General features: G+C 37.3%; 1 protein-coding gene across 1 annotated transcript in view; it reads left to right on the forward strand.

The window, feature by feature from the left end:
• The first annotated feature begins 1,410 nt into the window (after positions 1 to 1,410).
• Positions 1,411 to 21,947, forward strand: part of Eml4 (EMAP like 4) — a 137,616-nt gene continuing 117,079 nt past the window's right edge. Inside the window, exon 1 of the mRNA XM_026411004.2 lies at positions 1,411 to 1,644. Within this exon, the coding sequence (XP_026266789.1) occupies positions 1,620 to 1,644 (25 nt within the window). The 5' untranslated portion in view covers positions 1,411 to 1,619. The remainder of the gene's footprint in view (positions 1,645 to 21,947) is intronic.

Consider the following 21,947-nt stretch of genomic DNA (forward strand, 5'->3'; position numbering starts at 1 on the left):
ACATTTCTCATCTCCCCACTTCAGCCTGTCTTCTCCTGCAGCTTTCTCTAAAATGACTCTCTTAGTTGGGTGTGGTTGCACATGCCTATAATCCCAGCGGCTCAGGAGGCTAAGGCAGGAGGATTGCAGGTTCAAGGCCAGCCTCAGCAATTTAGCAAGGCCCTAACCAATTTAGCAAGACCCTAATCTCAAAAAGTGGGGTGGTGGCTGGTGGTGTGGCTCAGTGGTAAAGTGTCCCTGGGTTCAACCCCTGTAGCATAAAAACAAATAAACAACATAAAATTACTTTCTTATTCTAACTCAGCTCTTTATTATTGCATAACCTATTTAGTTCCTGAGCATCTTAAAGTTCTCCACTTTATTACTCTAATTTGCACACCAAGTCACAAAAGGGTTTTCACAAATTAAGGGAAGGTCTCTGGAAGGAAGGGCAATAGAGTGAAGGGCATAAGGAGGAAGATGAATGCATGGCATGCTTATGTGTTTTGGGTACAAGTTCACCCCCGAATTTGCAAATGAATAAAGTGAGGCCTAAATAAATTAGGTGATTTGACACTTGCCTAGTGAGTCAGATGGAATTGAGCTTAGAACTCAGGCTTACTTCATTTGAAATAAGCCTTATTGACCATAAACAATCAATCTTATGATCTACCATATAAGATTCGCTTTGCACCCTTGGTAGAAAGAACACCAGGGGGAGTAAGGAAGCCTGGGTTCTAAGCTTTACTTCTACCAGGCTCCACGACCTCGGGCAGTCGCATTCTTTCTAAGGCTCGGTGTCCTTCCTCTTAAGAAGAGGTTGGGCAAGATGAAACTTGGGTCTCATCCAGCACTGACATTCTTTGCTTCTGATCTGTGCAGGGACCTGCAGCTGTGGTAGTAGTGGCCTGGGGCTGGTCAGGACGCCTCGCCCCCATTTATCCCTCACTGGACTAGGAAAGAGGGGAACCAAGGAAGGAGGGATTCTTCCTCTCACTTTGCTGCCTTCTTAGCGTCCTTGTAGGACACACCCCCCTGTCAGAAGGACACCAGACTTGAGCTTCCCGGGCTCCCCAACAACTGTGAGAGCGAGAGTCTCTCGATGCACCTGAGTTTCCTAGGCCGGAGGCTAACCTTTACCACCCCAATCTCTCAAGGATCCAGCTTCAAGACGTAGGTCCCAGTCCCTTAGCAGGCCCAACACGCAAGCGCAACCACCCGCCGAGGGCGAGCCTGAGGGACGCGGAGGCCGGGCAAGGTGAGGGGCGGGGCTGGCAAGACCTCGCCTCCTTACCATCACGTGGGAGGCGGAGTCGGAAGCGTGACGGCGTGCGCGGGGGCGGAGCTACCGCTGCGCGCGGGCGCGGGGGCGGGGCTCGGCTCTCTAGGCTGCTGCCTGGGAGGGAGGCCGGGCAGGCGGCGGAGCGGCGCGGCTCTCAACCTGACTGGGGAAGTGGCCCGGGTGGCCGTGACTGACTGGCCCAGGGCGGACGGACGGACGGACGACGGAAGCGGGGGCCGGGAACCGCGCCGGTCGATTTGGAGAGAGAGTGGGTCAGGCTCAGCGGCGGCCAGTCTGTTGGTTCGCTGAATGAAGTGCCCGCCCCGCTGAGCCCGGAGCCCGGCGCTTTCCCCGCAAGATGGACGGTTTCGCCGGCAGCCTGGGTGAGTACGGCTGGGGAGTCTTGCCTCTTCTGCGAAGGGTGGGAGCCTTGTTCCTTCCACGCACAGCCCAGGCCCTGCTCTCCGCCCTGCCCCTCGGGGAGGCAGCAGTTCCACTGCACATGTTCCCCTCGAGGCTGCCGCCCCTCCTCGGACTCTGGCGGACGGAGAGCCCCTCCCCCATGCCCAGCCCTCCTGCGAGCCAGACCCTCCTTTCTTCCCAGAGCCCCCTTCAATGCAGGGCCCTTCTCCAAAAGTGGGAACCCTTTCCCTTCACAGAGGCCCCAATAGCTGGTACACCCATCATGCTTTCACGGCTCCCCCCAACAACCGTGGGACACCCCTTCTGAAAATCCAGACCCCTCTTCAGGGTGCAACATTCCTCCTTTCCACATACCGCGCTCTCTTTCAGGTTGGAGACTGCCCTTCCCCACGCAGAGGCTCCCTTTTATGGTAGAGACCCCCCCCAATACCGCTTCTGGAAGTGGGTACCCCCCAGTCTTCATTTCAAATTTGGAGGCTTCTTTTAAGTGTCCCTTAGTAAGTGACAACTTCCTTTCACTGCCTCCACTTCTCTGCACATTTTGCAGTCAGTGGTAGAGAGACCTCGAGCACTGAAGCATCATTGCTTAATACAAGAAAGGAAGAGGTGCATTTGTGTTGGGGGACCCTCTTTAAGAGTGAAAGCAGAAGTGTTTCTTGGCTGTATATGCATGCTGGGGAGAAGTAATCCTGCCCAATGAATCCATAGGAAAGGGGGCCTCTGTCGGGAAAGAAAGGATTCTCCATTTTTGGAATATGTTGTCTTTGTGGAATGGAGAAAGGGAAGGAGTTATTAAGTAGGTTGCAGTATCTTTTCAGTGTTCCCTTTCACCCGATTAAAGGTAGTAATGTTGTAACTGGCTAGGGGAATCAGAATTCCAGGCTGATACTCAGTGCCCCATACCTGTGTCTGGAATTACTATTCTTTGAGGCCATTGGAATCTGGTTACTGTAAAGATTGAGTTCATCTGTTAATGGTGGTGAGAGAAACAGTTTCTACTTTGGCTGATATTGCAGTTATGTGATACCTGCTGCTGGATTTGTATTTTGAGTATTGTACGTAGAGGTAGCATGTACTCAGATGACTTTCTTTTGCATTTCTTGATAATAAATCCTTAGTTGGTTAATGTTCATAGATCAGTGAACAGTCTGGCAATAGGCCATACTTTAATCTGTCCACACAGGTTGGGATTAGATGGATTTTAAGAATCTAAAGTAAATAAGTAAAAGAGCAATGTAGTTATTACATAGTAAGACCCATAATTTTTGCCCTATCATAGGAAGGAAAAAAAGCATTGTTATAAGGTTGTTTTGAGAGTGGAAGTCCTAAAATAGGAGGCAACTGAGTGCTAGTTTTTCCTTCCTAAAAGCACCTGTCGTCCCTTCTAACCTTTGATGTCTTACAATTCCTTACCTATGAAGTTGTTCCATTCTTGGGCTCCTGTTAGAGAGATATCAACTTTTCACTGGTTCTTTTTCAGCCTGTGGCTGAGTTTATTAATTAGTTCATATTGAACTGAAAGACTTGTTTGTCCTATATGTCCACTAAGGATGTGATCATAATACTAGGGCTAATATTGGTTATCTTTTGAAGGCTGTTTTGGGCCTGTGGTAATCTCTGTATGGTTTGGCTCCTCAGTTTGTACTCATTATGAGATCTCTACTTATTTGTACTTCACCTCTGTTGATTTTGAAGAATTCTGGAGAGCTTCTTCAGTGAGCGTTTTGAAAGTCTTTCTTACCAATTAGAGCACTTAGATATATTTTGAAATAGTGTATATGCCTTATTAAGTTAGTTTATCCCTTCTTAACTAATCCAGGAGGGACTGACAGGTGAAAATAAATTGCAGTTGGGAAAATAAATCCCATTGTTATAGAGTATTATAGCCCATGCTAATGTTGGATGATAATGATGATGATGATGATGAAGAATAATTCATTAGATGCTATCTTTCGGGTAGTATGTGATGAGACTTCCTTTCTTTAGATATGGTGTTGATCAGGAACAGGGGAGATAATGCCTGTTTCTAAAGAGAGGAACCTATGTCAGCAGAGAGGGAAGGAAATGGTTCCTGGCAGTATTTCTAGAGCTGCTCCTGTTGAAGATACTTCTCAGCAGGAGCTCTGCTTTCTCTTTTTGTCCCCCTTGTAAGAGTAAAACTAGGCCCCATCTTAATTGAAACCTTAAAGGGTTGGGAGTGGGGGAGGGGTGGTGCTGGTATATTTTACTGGTAGCCTTTAAACAGAGCTCTTTGCTCAACTCTTGCCAAATTGCTTGTTTCTGTTCCCTGCAGTTCATTAGCCTGGAGCTTAGAGTTACATTGATCTTTATTTTATCATCAAGAGAGCCATTAATATAAAGGCAAGCACTTGTGCTTTAAGAGATGTTTAAAACTTTTTTTTTTTTTTTAAACTAAACAAGAACTCAAAATGTGAAGTTCTTCTGGGGTAGCAAGTATGGAAAGCATTTATTATACTTTCAATTTATTAACGTGTATGTCCCTTTTACATACTACTAGAGGGTTCTTGGAAAATTGTGAGAAAACTACATTTTTATAAGCAGAACAGTTGAGTGCTTTATAGACAGAATGATTCAGGAAAGCTGATTATTTAAGTGACTCCTATGCTGATCAACTTGTAAAGCAGAGAAACTTAAAATTCAAACGGTGTGCTTGTTTGATGAGTGAAAAAGGCAAACAGTGTATGATATGTGTATCTGATGGTGATTAAACTATGTAGTGAGTTTTGAAAACAAAAATATTTGGTGATTGGCCATTTTATAAATGTTACATTGAAGTTAAATCTGTATAAAAAGGATCTTCTTGCTAAGTTGCTTAGAACCTCCCTAAGTTACTGAGGCTGACTTTGAACTCTTCATCCTCTTACCTCAGCCTCCCAAACTGCTGGGAGTAAAGGTGTGCACCCTGCTGCTAAGGATGCTTTTAATCTGAGCAGCTGATGACTTTCAGGCAGTGTGGCTAACAGGTGTTTATACTCTGTAATTTTCCTTAGATATACTATCTTTTGGTACACGAGTTAGGGTAATTAAAAAAAGAAGTACTTTGGAAACAACAATTACTACTAATACTACAGCTACTACTAGTACTGTTTGCAGTACTGAGGATTGAACATCGGGCACTCTGCCACTGGGATGCTCCCTATGCCTTCTTATTTTTTTATTTTGAGACAGCGTCTAACTATTTTGAGACAGGCCTCAAACTTGCGATCCTCCTGCCTCAGCCTCCCAAGTCACTGGGATTACAAGTGTGCACTACCATACCCATCTTAGAAACAATTATTTTAAAATTTACCCAAAATTATTTTGATGCATTGTTTACAAATGACAACACACATACACACACACACACGTCTACATAGTATACATTTTAAATTTCAGGTCTATGTGCAAAGTGGGAAACTATCAATACAGCTTTTCTTATTGATTTTTCAAAAGGCAGAAGTTGGGTTTATTTCATACTTGGTCTTTTTAGCATCTCATTCATAATAAAGGTTTTAATTAAGACTTGGAATTAGCTTGGAAATTAGTCAGTGTTTGCACTTAGAGAAAGTATAAATTTAACTATGTCAGCTTTAATTTTTTCTGCCTTCAAAAGTTAAAAACAAAACAAAATTAAAACCTTTTTTTTTCCCGAAGAAAAATTGTAATAAACAAAACCATAGGATTCGTATCGATAAGAAACAACATTTTGGGTGCAGAGTATAAAAATGAACAAATAACAGCATTGTGTTTCAATTTAGGAACTGTTTTAAGAAAGTGGTTTTTAAAATATTGCAATATTAGAAGTATAATTTGTCATTACTAATCTAGCCTTCTTAAAGGAACAATGTAGTATGTGATTTTTAATTTTTAAATTTTTTAAAATATTTTGAGGATTGAACCCAGGGGTGCTTTACCACTGAGCCACATGCCCAGCCCTTTTATTTTTTATTTTGAGACAGAGTCTTATTAAGTTGCTCAGGGCCTTGCTAAGTTGTTGAGCCTAGTCTCAAACTTTCGATCCTCCTGCCTCAGCCTCCACCTGAGTCGCTGAGATTATAGGCTTGCGCCATATGCCAAGCATAATTTTAGAATTCTTTTTTTTTTTTTTTTTTTAAAGAGAGAGTGAGAGAGGGGAGAGAGAGAGAGAATTTTTTTTTTTTAATATTTATTTTTTAGTTCTCGGCGGACACAACATCTTTGTTGGTATGTGGTGCTGAGGAGCGCTTGCATGCCAGGCAAGCGCTCTACCGCTTGAGCCACATCCCCAGCCCCTAATTTTAGAATTCTTAACTTTTATTTCCCCACCCTCTTTTTCCCCCCCTTTTTGGAAATGGGGTCTCATTGTTTTGCCCGGGCTGGTCGTCCCCTGCTTCAGCCTCTCTAATAGCTGGGACTACTGACAGGTACTATTGGGATGGCTGATTTTTTAAAATATTAATCTAGTCTAAAGCATTCTTTAAGTATTCATATGAAACATTTCTCTTATAATAAGATTGTTTGGGCTGGGTGCAGTGGCACATTCCTGTAATCCCAGTGGCTCCTGAGGCTGAGGCAGGAGGATCACGAATTCAAAGCCAGCTGCAGCAAGAGTGAGGCACTAAGCAACTCAGTGAGACCCTGTCTCTAAATAAAATACAAAATAGGGCTAGGGATGTGGCTCAGTGGTTGAGGGCCCTGAGTTCAGCCCCCAGTATCTCCCTTCCACCCCACCCGCTCGCAAAAAAAAAAAATAAATAAATAAACAACTTTCGATAGGTTATTGGTTGCCTTAAAGAGCTCAATGTAGCATTAAGTTACATAACATGGCATGAATAGTAATTCTGAAGTGTTAGTACAACATCTGTAACATGAATTAGCTAGAATGTTTTTCAACATGTATGTGGATTAACACTCTATCTGGAGCTGTGCAAGGCGGTGCATGCCTCTAATCCCAGGGGGCTAAAAGGTGAGGATTGAGAATTTGAGGCCAACCTGGGCAACATAGTGCGACCCCATCTCAAAACAACAACCAACAACCAAAAAATACTGTATATGGACCAGTACTGAACTTGGTTGTCCCTCATGAAAGAATAAGTAAAAATACATGCTTCCTGTCCCTAAGGAACTTACTGCCTGGTTTTGAGCAGGTATTGGGGTTTTTTAAGCATAAGTAAAGTACCAGAAATGAGGGTAAAGGGAAGAATTGTTTAGAATGCTATACTATGTATCAAGCAAGTAATTTCTGAGAGAGAACATTTGGAGATGACTAGTTTTATCTCTTCAGAGCCTGGCTTTTAAAAGCAGTGGAATACTCTATTTGGTAGTCCCAATTCCAGAGAACATTACTAGGTCTTTTTCTGTCTTATGTTTAGGATAACATAGAAAAAGCACTCTATTTATGGATTCATTTCTATAACATGTAAAACTTCAATATTTGTACATAAGAAAGTTGAGAAAAACATTTTGATTTAAATATAGATGAATCATAAGTCTTTTTAAAGGAAATAGTCTCCTTCAATTATTATCTCAGTGTAAGTTTGCCAAGTCTGTTGTATATTTCTTTTGGGGGTGGGGGCCATGTGCCAGGGATTGAACTTGGGACACTCAACCACTGAGCCACATCCCCAACCCTATTTTGTATTTTATTTAGATGCTTAGAACCTCCCTGTTGCTGAGGCTGGCTTTGAACTCAAGATTCTCCTCTCAGTCTCCCAAGCTGCTGGGATTACAGGTGTGCACCACCACGCCTGGCTTGTTGTATATTTCTATGTTTCTATATTATCTCTTCCTTTATAGTTTTAGCTGTCTAAGACTATTTTAATGCCTTAATTTTGCATATTGTGTCATAGTTTATGAAGTTTTTTTTTCCCCATTCTACATTCTGACTTGGGAAGCAAATTATTCTTTTATAGATAAAATAGATCAGACTCTGTGTGTGTGTGTGTTTGTATGTATGTATGTGTGAATCCAATTTTTTTTTTTTTTTTAATGCTACTAGGGGTTGAATCTTGGGGATCTCTACAACTGAGCCAAATCCTCAGTCCTTTTTTATTTTTGAGACAAGGTCTTGCTAAGTTACCCAGGGTGTCCTCAAACTTACGGTCCTCCTTTCTTAGCCTCCTGAGTCACTGGAATTGCAGGAGTATGCCACCATGTCTGGCCTTTTTTTTTTTTTTTTTTGAAGGAGGACTAATTTTGGGGATTTGTATCCATGTTCATTTTTTATTTTATTTTTGCATTATTAGAAATTGAACTCAGGGCATTGTGCATGCTAGGCAACCATTTAACCACTAAATCCCATGTTATTTTTAAATAATGAAAACAATACCCCCCCAAAAAAAGATGAAGAATAGAAAGATAAATGGTCGTTTTTCTGGCCTATTTGTATGTAACTGATATTAATATATTAATGTACTTGCTGTTAAGTCTTGTCCTATGCCTAGATTTTTAATATTAAAATCATATTATGGATCTAATTTTGCCTTCTGATTTTTCATCAGATCTTAACCATTTTTTAAAAAATTTGAACTCAGTATTTTCTGATGGATTACAACATTCTTTTCCCTATTCTTTTAGTAATTCTGCATAACCCAGTGTGGTACATGAAGCCTATCTAATACATCTGAATTTGAACTCCTCTTCTAAATCTGATTCTTTTCCTTAGAAAATGGTTCGCTCTTAAGTAATTAGGTTTTTTTTTTTTAAATTTTTTAGTTGTAGCTAGACACAATCCTTTTATTTATTTTTATGTGGTGTTGAGGATCGAACCCAGGGCCCCGCATGTGCTAGGCGAGCACTCTACCGCTGAGCCATAATCCCAGCCCCAGTAATTAGGTTTTTTTTTTTTTTAAAGAGTTATTCTGTTGATAAAGCTTTTCTGCTTTTAAAAATGTCAGTCATTTTGTAAAAGGAAAAACTTAAAATTCAAACTGGTTCCTTGGTTGTTGAGTGTTTAGATATCTGATAGCAGTGGATTTTGAAGTTATGGAGAACATGTTAGGTCCTTGCCCATTTTACAAATGTCACATTGAAGTTATATATTGTTGTATTGCTTATATTTTACACAAAATACTATATCACCAAGTCTTGAAATCTCCGAACCATATTTGATTCCTTTCCATCTTTACCTACCACATTAAAATCTCTTCTAAGACTTGCCAATTCTTTTTTTGTATGTGTGTGGTACTGGGGATTGAACCTAGGGCCTTATGCATGTGAGGCAAGCACTCCACCAGCTGAGCTATATTCCTAGCACTTGTCAATTCTTACCACCTTTTCTCATCCATTATTTTCTTTTTCCACTATCATAGTCAAATACTTATTATTCTGTGCGTGCATTATTGGATAGCCTCAAGAATCTCCACCTGTCTTATTTATTTTTTACAGGCCCTTAATTTTTCTAAAGCTGTGCTTAGATTGTGCCATTCATCCTCTCAGATCACACTTCTCAAACACCTAAGCCTCATTCTCCAAGTTCTCTGCTATTTTTTTTTTTTTAGTTGAAAACACAATACCTTTATTTTATTTATTTATATGTGATGCTGAGGTTTGAACCCAGGACCTCACACATGCTAGGCAAGTGCTGTACCACTGAGCCACAACCCCAGTCTTCTGCTAATTTTTTTTTTCCTTAAAGCTTCTGGCCTAAATGACTTATATCTTGTTTTCCAAATTTGGTTGGCCCATCTCATGTTTATGCTTTCATCCCAGTGACTACTAACTACCCTTCAAGACCCAACTGAAATATTATTTCCTTTCTGAAAGAAACTCTTATGTATTTTCCTTTATTTCTGTCTCTAAGTATTCACCATTTGAACGTTTCATAGGAGAAGTCCTAGAGCACTATCACAGAATACTTTTTTTTTTTAATGGCTATAATGTAGAAGTAATTGTTACAAATGTGAAATTTATAATAACTCTTATTTCCCTGATAATTTTCCAAGTTATTAACCTGTCTATGGTTGAAACCCATGTGTTTCTGAGATCATGTGGTGGAGATTTCACGATCCAATAAAAAAAAAAAAACTAGGGGACTAGTGAGTTTATAGCTGGTAACTGAACAGCCTTCTCTTTCACACATTATTTTATAATGGAAATGACATTTGAAGACCAGAAAATTATTATGCAATCTCAGAATAAAGATTTTAAAGTTACTTTAAATATTTAGTATTTAAACTTATTAAATTTTTTTTTTTTGTCGTCTTATTTCACCTAAAATGAGTGAAAATGTCCCCAACTTTGTTGGGAATCTGATTAAGAGTTCTGTGCTCAGGTTCTAGGGTAGTGTTTTCAAGTGCAAGTAATGTGCACAACTTAAGTTTATTAGTGGTCAAGACTAACATTAAAAAGAATGAGCTGGATGCAGGGGCCGTACCTGTAGTCCTAGCAGCTCAGGAGGCTGAGGCAGGAGGATCTTGAGTTCAAAGCTAGCCTCAGCAACTGAGCGAGACCCTAAGCAACTCAGTGGAACTCTTGTCTCTACAAAAAAATATATAAAAAATATCTGGGGATGTAGCTCAGTGGTTAAGCGCCGCCCCTGGGTTCAATCCCGGGTTGATTAAAAAGGAAAAAAGAATTGAGGATAAAGAAGAAGAAAGATGGAATATAAAATATCTGTTTCACTTGATTAAGCTTTATGAAACTTTTAAATTTCAGTTATATATGTTCACCTTATAAAAGTCATTTCTTTATGTGGCTATCCAATGAAAGAAACATTTTTAGTCGCTGATCTCTGTCTTTGAGGGAGCGAGTAGGAAGGTTGACCCATATATTGAAGTGTGAATGAGCAAACTGAAGAAGATAAATAAGTCGTGTGCTCTGTCTGAAAAGTTTTAAGAATCTGAATATAATGATTAGAATATAGTTAATATCACTAGCAGTGAAATATGTGTATAGTTCTAAAATCAGTGTAATTCCAGAAAACTCAGTGTAATAAGAATTGGTGTAGATAGAAATTGTCAGCAGGTGCTAAGTCTAGGAAGGTATTTGGTGAGGAGCAGGATATCTGCATGGTCTTAAATTTCTCCCCACTTTTTGCTTATTACCTACAAGGGGGGAAATAGTAAACACACAGTGATGAAATCAGACAGCACCTTGAATTCATGATCAAAATAAATATCACCAGTGACATTGCATGCCTCTGGATGTGATGGTGTGAAAAGGACATATCACTTGTTTTCCAGATATGGATGCATAGTCTAACATAATCATGCGGAAACTTTGAACTCCAAGTGATAGCATTTTATTTTTTTAAAAAGATTGGGGAGCAGTATTTTTTTTAATATTATAAAGACAAAAACTGGAAAAGTTTCAGATCAAAGTAGGCTAAAAAGACATGACAACTAAATGCAATATCTGATTGTAGACTGGATTGTGAATTAGAGGTAAGAATACAATAAAGGATATTATTGGATCATTTTGCAAAATTGGAATATGTAGATTAAAGTATTGTATTGTTTAATTTACTGAAATTGATATCAAATCTGGAATGATATAAGACTATTTCTACAAAAGCTGTTAGGGAGAAAGGGACATGATGTATGTAACTTAATTTCAAATGTTCAGAAAAAATATGTGTTTTGTACATATATGTATCTATATATGTAGAGGGTGCATTCAAAGCAAATGAGACAATGTTAACAGTAGGTGAATTTGGCAAAAGCTATATATAGTATGTTTTTTTTGTGCTTTGCTTGATCTCCTGGCTATTTTGTAAGCTTGACATTATTTTCAAATACAAAGTTTTAAAAACTATATGACTTTTGCACTATACTCTATAGTATAACATTTTAAAATATGAAACTATCCCATCTCTCAGAAAATTCTAGCACAAAACCTTGGGATGAAAAAAAAAAAAAAAAAAAAACCTTGGGATGAAACTGACTCCAAGAATATGTTCCATGTATATATCATGTGGCTTCCTTTTATCCCTAGGCCTCAGTTTGAGAAACATGTCTCTGGGCCTGAGGCAGCTGTGGTTCAAACTTAGCTGACAGACATGTTTTGTTTGGCCCTTTTGAGTTCTTTAAAAATTGGGAAATTTCACGAAAAATCTGTGTTTTTGATAACTATTTAAAAATGAAATGATCTTGCCACTCTGGGCTTACATTCCAGATGGTCCCTATACCCACTAAGTGGATGCTCTGAGGGCCTCAGTCCCTAACTTATAGTCATCTTGTTTCATTTACTTTATTGCATGACTTGGTTTCTGTAGACATAGGTTTGCTTATACTGGAGAGGTAGTTAGGAGGCCTGTCTTTGCATTCTTGACAGACAGAATTAAAGTTGCTGAATTGATGCTCTGTCACTCCCCAACATTTTAGTGTTTATTTTCTATAAACAAGGCCATTCTCCTACATAACCATACTACAACCAACAAAAATGGAAAATAGTGATACATTGCTGCTGTCTACCAAGTCCTCAGATCCATTCCAATTTCATTGTTTTAATATGGCATCTCTCCTCTTTTTAAAACAAAAGGTTCAGTTCAAAATTACATGTACTATTTAGTTTTTTTTAATTAAATTAAAATTTTTTTTTAGTTGTAGTTGGACACAATATCTTTATTTTATTTATTTGTTTTTATGTGGTGCTGAGGATTGAACCCAGTGCCTTCCACGTGCCATAACCCCAGCCCCTAGTATTTAGTTTTCATGTCTCTTTAGTCTCCATCAATCTGGAACAGTTTCTGAGTCTTTCTGTCTATTTCATGACCTTGACAATATTACAGACCTGTTGTTTTGTAGAGTGTCCTGTATTTGATATTTCTTCCTGATTAGATTCAAGTTACCCATCTTGGCAGAAACTCCACAGAATTGAAGCTGTATTTGTGACATTGCTTTCAGGTGACACACAATTTTTATTTCTCTAATTACTCATAAAGTCTATTTTGATCATTTGATTAAGATGGTCTCTGCCAGGCCTTTCCACTATAAAAAATACATTTTTTTTAACTTTATAGTTAGTAAGTATTTTGTAGGAGGTTTTTGTTTTTAAACTATGTAAATATTCTGTTTCTCATCAGACCTTCAATTTATAGATTTATGTATGACTTGGCTTTTGTGTGGGGGTGATTGGGGATTGAGCCCAGGGATGCTTTACCACATCCCTAACTTTTTATTTTTTTATTTTGAGACAGGATCTTATTAAATTGCTGAGGTTTGTCTGGAACTTATGATCATCCTGCCTCAGCATCCCTAGTCTCTGGGATTATAGGCATGTGCCATTGTGCCCAGCTTGATTTATTTATGTCTGTATGGATTCTGGTATTCCATTTTTAATTTTTGTTTTGTTTTGATGTTCAAATTGGCCCCATTTTGACCAGCAGGTACCCCTTCAAGCTAGCTTCTGTTTAAAACTCTGAGTATTTTCTTGCTTTCTGATGCTAAGATGATTCAAGTTTATCTTAATATTCTCCCTGCTCCATCCTGAAATAAGCCATTTTCTGAAGGAGCTCTCATTCTTTTTTTTTTTTAATATTTATTTATTTATTTTTTTAGTTATTGGCGGACACAACATCTTTGTTGGTATGTGGTGCTGAGGATTGAACCAGGGCCGCACGAATGCCAGGCGAGCGTGCTACCGCTTGAGCCACATCTCCAGCCCGGAGCTCTCATTCTTTTAGTGGAGAATGACAGTTAAAATTCAGGCTTCTATGTACTAGTTCTGCTTATTGCTATCAGAGTTCTTTCACAGTAGTCAAAACTAGGGAATATAAGTATGTGCATATGTGGGTAGAGGTAAATGGATGTATTCATTTTTTCATTTATTGTTACAGCAGCACAGGGTTCATTTTAGTTTTCTCTATTTATTTTTGAGGTTCTGGGGATTGAACCTAAGTCCTTGCTTGTGCTAGAAATGCGCTCTGCTGCTGAGCTATAGCCCCATTATTTGTAAATACCTCTGCAACCCTGGCTTTCATTATGTGTAACGCATTTATTTATGTGATGATCTCCCCCTCCCCCCCCCAAGCATGTAATCAATCTTCTTCCTCCTGTTTGTTTTCTTGCTCAGGTTTTGACTCCTTGTGCTGGCAGCTGGAAGTTTGCTGGGGCCCCTTTGGCTGTGGCTCTCAACAAATTACCTTTTTAAAAGGTCTTATCTCCAAATACAGTCATATTCTGAAATACTATGGATTAGGACTTCAATATATGAATTTTGATGGGATACAATTCAGCCCATATCAATATACATATATATTTCATATAATTTTAAGTAAGGTGCAGGTGAATTGTTATTTTGAATTAGCAAAAATATTTTATGGTTCTCTATTTTAACAATTTTGTAACTGCATAGTATTTTATACCATAATGAAGGTATCTACTGTTGATGGGAAGGCATCAGGATCATATTTCTTACTATCTTGTTTCTATATTTATAAGCAGTCAACAATTATGGTTAGGTATGGTTAGGTGTGTGTGAGTTGGGGATTGGTTAAAGAAAATATATTTAAGCAACAAAAGTACCCATGGTTTTCCACTTAAAAGTATTGTGACTATCTTTCTTTAGCAAGTATGAATATAAACTTCAGTGCATTGTATTCCGTTATTTGGACGTCTGGTCATCTTAAGTTTTGTGTGTAGAATACAATTTAACTTATTTCTGATGACTGATAGTGATTATTATGAGCATTAGACATTGTTCTTGCTGTAATACAATGCTGCCTTCAAGAAATGTTTATGTGGGGGCTATACACTCCATATACAAATGATTGTAAGACAGTTAAATTATAACTAGACAGTTTAATAATCTTCCTTGTCACTTAGGGTCAGTGTCTTTATTCTTTCTTCTTTTTGCTTACTTTGTTTTAAAATTTCAAATGAGTTTTTAATTTTTAAAACATGTAAGAACTCTTTTTTTTTTTTTTTTTTAACTATCAGGCCTAAAATTTGATAGTAATTTCCTGATGACAAATATTCAGTCAATTTCTGTGATTATCTCTTAAGTCTCAGTTTACAGTGGTGTGTTTAAAACAGAATTTACATAAGATCCATATATTGCTTTTGGTTGCTGTGTTTCTCTCCCTTTTTTCCCTCTGATATTAGGGCTTGAACCGAAAGATTCCTGCATGCTGGGAAAGTGCTGTACCACTGAGCTACATCCCTAGTCCTATTTTTTATTTTAAGACAGGGTCTCACTAAGTAATTTAGGGCTTGGTTAAGTTGCTGGAGTTGGCCTTGAATTTGTAATCCTTCTGCCTAAGCTTCCTGAGCTGCTGGGATTGCAGGTATGTACCATTGTGCCCAGCCCTTTTAAAAATTTTATTTCTTTGAGACAGAGTTTCACTAAGGTCTCTAATTTGTAATCCTCTTGTCTCAACCTCTCAAGTATCTGGAATTACAAATGTGAACTTTCATGCTGGGTCAGTTAGTGTGTGTGTGTGTGTGTGTCTGTCTCTCTCTCTCTCTCTTTTTTTTTTTTTTTTTGGTGGTATGGGGGATTGAACCCAGTGACATACCTACACCTGAGCTACATCCCCAGAGTTTTTTATTTTTAGTTTTGAGACAGGATCTCACTCAATTTCCCAAGCTGGCCTGAAATTTGCTTCCTGAATAACTGAGATTACAGGTGTGTGCCACCACACCTGGTTCTGCTATATCTTTTAAACCTCTTATTTGTGTATTCCCTGTTCCTTTTCTTTTTCCCTTTGCACAGTAAGGAAACTGTATCTTTTTATTCTATACAGTTAACCTAGTGCTGATTATATATATCCTTTGGTGTTATTGTATAGATTTCTTTGCCTTCTGTAAATCCTTTTAATTGAAATTCAAGGATTTTTCTATATTTAATATATATTAGCCTGCCATACTTATTGTTATTTTTGATGCTCAGATTTTCCTAATATTGGCCTTTTGGAGCATCTTCAAATTGGCTCCTGAATTCTTTTTTTGGCAGAGTCAGACTCAGTTGTTTTTATTTTATTTTTATTTTTTTTATTGCTTGTTCAAAACATTACAAAGCTCTTGACATATCATATTTCATACATTTAGATTCAAGTGGGTTATGAACTCCCATTTTTACCCCAAATACAGATTGCAGAATCACATCGGTTACACATCCACATTTTTACATAATGCCCTATTAGTAACTGTTGTATTATGCTACCTTTTGGCTCCTGAATTCTGACCTTAGTGGTCTTTGTTTCTTTCTCTTTCTTTCTTTTTTTAAAATTAGTTGTAGTTGTAGTTGGACACAATACCTTTATTTTACTTATTTATTTTTATGTGGTGATGAGAATTGAACCCAGGGTGCTAGGTGAGTGCTCTACTGCTGACCATAACCCCAGCCCCAGTCTTCTTTGCTTTCTGATATGAAAAAAGTTCTAAAATTTATCTTTTAGCATTTCCTGCTCTAATCCTGCAATTGTTTATTTCTTCAAGAAGTTGTCCCTTTCAGCATAAAAGTGGTATTCAATGCTCTACGGTTATTCATTGCTTCTTTTCAGTTAGTGTTTCTAGTCCAACTCCCCCCACCCCTTTCTAATTTCCAATTTTAAACCTCCTATAGGCTGGGAAACCGCTTAACAAAGCTTGTTTGACTTACATAAAGGTCATTCTGAACCCAAAATCATGGCCTGTGACTATTTAAATTGCAGGTTCATACTTTTTTTTTTTTTAAATTTTTAATATTTATTTTTTAGTTCTCAGCAGACACAACATCTTTGTTGGTATGTGGTGCTGAGGATTGAACCCGGGCCACACGCATGCCAGGCGAGCGTGCTACCGCTTGAGCCACATTCCCCAGCTGCAGGTTCATACTTAATAAAAATTGCAGATATTATTTTTATTTATTTATTTATTTAAAAATATTTATTTAGTTGTAGGTGAAAACACAGTATCTTTATTTATTTTTATGTGGTGCTGAGGATTGAACCCAATGCTTCACATATGCCTGGCAAGCACTTTACCACTGAGCTACAGCCTCAGTCCACAGATATTTATAATATGAGTAACAGAATACCACATGTTCTTCAGAATAAAATAATTGACTTCTAATTTTTATTGGTACATTATGATTCTACATAATAGTGGGCTTTGTTGTATATTTGTATAGTATAATTTGGTCAGTTTAATTCCCCAGTAAACCTTCCCCCCAATCTTCTTCCTCTGCTCTGTTGATCTTCTATTTTCATGAGATTCCCTCTCCTGCCTTTTTTTCCTTTATTGTCTCTATTTTCCACCTATGAGAGAAAACATGTGATCCTTGACTTTCTGAACCTGGTTTATTTTGTTCAACATAATACTCTCAAATTGTATCCATTTTCTTACATATTAATTGACTTCTGAGTGAGGTCCTTAATAAAATGCATGAGCTTTTGTAGTTCACAAACTTGATGGTGTGTGTAAATATACACACATTAAAAAAATTTTTTGGATCATTTTTACTATCCATATTTTTAAGATTATCAGATAAATCACTTTATCAGCAAGGTGTTTTTTTTTTTTTGGAAACAATTTGTATTTTTATATTCATCTTGTATAATTTTCAGAATTTCAGTTGGATTTTAAAATTTGCACAGTAATATTTCAGGAATTAAAAAAAAATAACCCATGGCTTGCTTTATTTATTTTTATTTGCTATTTTTTTCAATCTAAAAAATGGAGAGACAAGATTTTTTAAAATTCTCCCTTTCATAAAGAAGCAGGACCTTCTCTCTAGGTCGAAGTCAGCAAGGTGTTTATTAGAGAGTCAAACTACCCTGAATTATATTTGCCATATTCCATAAGAAAGCATTTTTCCCCCTTTTAAACATTTTCTTAGGCTTGGGGATATAGCTTCAGTGATAGAGCATTACCCTGGGTTTGATTCCCAACACCACCACAAAAACAGAGAATATACTTTTTCTGCTATTCCAAAATTGATGATGACTTTCTAAAAGTTGAGATTATTTTCTATTTTAAAACAGCTATTCAGTAGTATTAATATCAGACATTTTTCTTTAATCATTTTTTACTTCTACATACTGATTTTGAAATGACCGTCTTTTGCTAATCTTTAAGTCACAATCGTGTGCATATCTTTAAGTGAATGTCAGAGCAAATGACAAAATTTCTTTGCATTTTTCTTTGAGACATTTGTTCCAGGAGAGTGTCGTAATTGATGAGTGAGTGGGAGTTTTTGTTTTATTTTGATAAGGACATCCTGTTTTGGTTTAGTTGGCATAGCTTTTGACTGCTTTTAGTACCTCTTGGCATTACTCTTATTTCTTTAATCCTCTCTAGTTATGATTGGTGTAGATAATGTTTGTGGCACAAGCAATGATTTCTCAATTTTTAGGATCTAATGTGGATTTGCTTTATTGAGAAAACAAAGTTTTAGAATAAAGAGATATGACTGGAAAGACAATGAAGGTTTTCCTTTTTATTTTTTGAGAATGGGATTTTATGATTATATGCTCACTGAAACTTGTACATTGTCCAACTCCTTACCTTGGTTTATTAAGGCTTCTGTAATGGAGCTAAGATTATGAGTTTGAGTGATATATACCTTACTTTTTTGAGATTTCTGATCTTAAATATTTTCTTTCTTTCTTTTTTTTTTTAAAGAGAGAGTGAGAGAGGAGAGAAAGAGAGAGAGAGAGAGAGAGAATTTTTAATATTTATTTTTTAGTTCTCGGCGGACACAACATCTTTGTTGGTATGTGGTGCTGAGGATCGAACCCGGGCCGCACGCATGCCAGGCGAGCGCGCTACCACTTGAGCCACATCCCCAGCCCTTAAATATTTTCATTCACAAGTTTTTATTAGCTTCTGTGGATCACACCTGTGCAAGCGCAGTGGAAAGTTAGTGAATGAGACACTGAAAATCCCTGCTCTCATGAGGCTTGTAGTTCTGTGGGGAATTTAGGGAATATTTATTTAGGAAATATTTGTTGAATGCTTGGTATGTGCTCAGCACTTTTCCATCTATAAACAAAGTCCTTATGGGTTTATAATGTAGACTTTAAAAATATAGAGTAGTAAGAATTGTGTTGGTAAGAATTTTTTTTTTTAATATTTATTTTTTAGTTTTCAGCGGACACAACATCTTTGTTGGTATGTGGTGCTGAGGATCGAACCCGGGCCGCACGCATGCCAGGCGAGTGCGATGCCACTTGAGCCACATCCCCAGCCCCAAGAATTTTTTTTTTAAAAACTTTGGGAACATGGATGCTTACCTTAGACCTCTGACATTGAGCTTTTCTTTAAACTCATGTTCTTGTTTGGAGTTGAATCAGAAAAATAGAGGTCAGGTCACAATGTTCCTCTTAGCTGTTGGAAGCAGTTTAGAGGAACATTTACTTCCCATCCTTGCATTCCTGAACACCTGAGGAAGTGACAAACTAGCTATAGAGTTCACTTTCATTGCAGTGTTTTTTTGTTTGTTTGTTTTTTTAACTTCAAAAGTAGCTACTAGAGTCTTTATTTTTTAAGTTTGTTCCACCAGTTATAAACCAGATGAAATTTATGGCATGATTGAGAGACTAACCCCTGGCACTCGCAAGAAAGATTTGGATGACTACATAATGTGCATCCCAAGAAAACAAAGCTTAAAATCCATTGCAGTTTTTAACCTGCAGAAGGGCCATCATCAGCCTTGCCTTTCTGATATCATTCTAATTTAAGGTGATGAACTTGATGTCTTTGAATCCTCTGTTACCTGTTTATAAGAGGCTGTTTTTTATATTTGTTTTTTCTCAGTTTTTTTTTTGAGAGAATTTTTTTTAATATTTTTTAGTTTTCGGTGGACACAATATCTTTATTTTATTTTTATGTGGTGCTGAGGATCGAACCCAGCGCCCTACGCATGCCAGGTGAGCGCGCTACTGCTTGCCCTCAGTTAAGTTTTGAGTCTTGTGATCTGTGGTATATTTGCTTTAGGAGATAATCATCAATAATCATAATTTGTGGACCACATTTTAAGAAATTTTATTTATATGGATATCTTATTGAAAAGGGGAAACAAAGCAAGGGCTATACTATTTATTAAGCTATGATTTTAGGAACTATGTCAGACATTTTACATAAATTAACTACAATAATTTCCTAAGGACCAATTTCTTTTCTTTTTTTGATGTGCTGGGAATTGAACCCAAAGCCTTAAACAAAGGCAAGCCCTCTCTACCATTGTGCTACATCCCCACCCTCCAAAACAACATAATTTCAGTTAAAAAAAGAGCACCCACCAGGATAACTGTTAAGTAGATTGAGTAAAACTGAAACTATTGTTATAACCTTTTTTGTGGGGGGAGGGAGCAGGGTGAGATTATAGTACAGCATCTAAAAATCCAGTGTGTTCCATAATCTGAAACTTTTTACGCATTACAGAGCTCAAAGTTTTGGATTTTGGAATATTTCAGATTTTTGGATTAAGGATGTTCAGTTGGTAAAGTCTATATAAATATTCCTAAATGAGAAAAACTCCCAAATCAGAAATGCTTCTCTGGTCTCAAGCATTTTGGGTATTCAATCTGTAATATCTATTGATAACTTTTTGGTGGCTAAAATTAACTAGATAGTTCCCAGATAGAAAATCTAATAATTTAACAAATATTTATTCAGCAAATCCTACATGGCAGGCATTGTTTTCATATGTGGGATGTATCCGTGAACAAAACAAACATCCTTGCTTTCATGAAGCTTATAATGAAGGGAGATGGAACAATTTTCTTTAGATTATTTGCCTTTAGGTCAGTGACTCATATAAGTATTGATGACTGCACTATCAATAAATACATTTTTCTCTTTTCTTAGGATATTGGTGATATAGCCTGTGTAGGGTTTGGTTTTGTCAGACAAGCTTACAGTTAAGTAATCTTGGGAATGCAAAATAAGTAATTAAAATAGGACAGCTGCTGGGCCCAGTGGTCATACCTATAGTTCCTGCTATTTAGGATTGCTTGAGCCCAGTTCAAGACCAGCCTGGACAGCACAGTGTGACCGAAACTCATCATCATCAAATATATTTTTAAAAACAGATGACAACTGTGTTGGGCTACTTTACTGTCATACATCTTAGGATCTAATTTTATGATAGGATTTTGGAATATTTAAATACTTTTTTAGGCTTCCATTCTCACTTTCTTAGTTTTTAATTCATATTTAAGGTATTGTTTATTATTCTACTTTTATATGCTTGGACATGTATTTCCTTTTAGTTTGAATATTTTATTTTCTTCTGGAAGAATCTGGCCATATTTTAATCCTACTTATTTTCAGGTTAATTTCAATAGGTCATTGTTTATCAATCTGAATTCAGAACCCCTATCTAATTACTAAGGAGAATTCTTGGGATGCTGTGGAGATCTTTAAACAGCTGTTTGTGGGTGGTGGTGATGTTAGAGGCAAACAGTGGGTTGTGTGACCAGGATGAGGTCACCTCTTTCACCTTCTGGCCCTTTTTCTTTCCGGACTTTAACACCTACTTTGGTATTTAAAAGCAGTTTGGGCTATTTGCTGAGCTGTAAAGAGTTGTTAATAGATGCACCTGTAAAATAATGTTAGATGTTTTTTGGATGAGACCTTTGGGGATATGATTATGTTACAGAAACCATGAAAGAGTGCCAGTGGTTTGAAAATCATTCATGTAATTTTCAGTGTTTTGACCCACTTTAGGCAATATTTTAATGTCTAATTTCTGAGCATTTGATCTCAGCTATTTTCATTTAACTTGCATGAAGTCACCAGATTATTCTTTCTACCATTCATGTTTATTGTGACTCCTCAGTTTATAACGTTTCCTCATTTCAAGTTTTTATGAGGTCAGACTTTTAGCTTGGTCTCTTGAATTCTCCTGCCCCTGCTACTTTGATAGTGTAATTCCCTCAATATCACTTTTCTTGCTTCACTCCTTGCTATCTCATTTCTTTTAAACAGCATTTTAAAAAAAATTTAGTATCCTCCAATTCTTCTACTGATTGCTATTTACCAAGAATCAGTTTAAATACCCCCTCTTCATTTGACCACTCCAATTCACAGGGGGACACCCTTACCTTTCTGTAGTTCATTTGGTTTTACTCAGAGACCAAGCATATATTTGTCCTATATTGTTCAGTCATAAACAGTCTTATATTGTTACTTAGCTATCTTGTATTTATATATCTTCTCCCTTCAATTAGTCAATAAATTTCTTAAGAACAGGAATATCTCTTACATTTGGTTGAATTTTTATTGATCTACCATACTGCTTTTTAAATATTTATCAATTTTTTAGTTATAGTTGGACACAATACCTTTATTTTATTTATTTATTTTTATATGGTGCTGAGGATTGAACCCAGGGCCTCGCATGTGCTAGGCGAGTACTC

This window comes from Urocitellus parryii, chromosome 12 (genome assembly GCF_045843805.1).
Source record: "Urocitellus parryii isolate mUroPar1 chromosome 12, mUroPar1.hap1, whole genome shotgun sequence".
Classification (NCBI taxonomy): domain Eukaryota; kingdom Metazoa; phylum Chordata; class Mammalia; order Rodentia; family Sciuridae; genus Urocitellus; species Urocitellus parryii.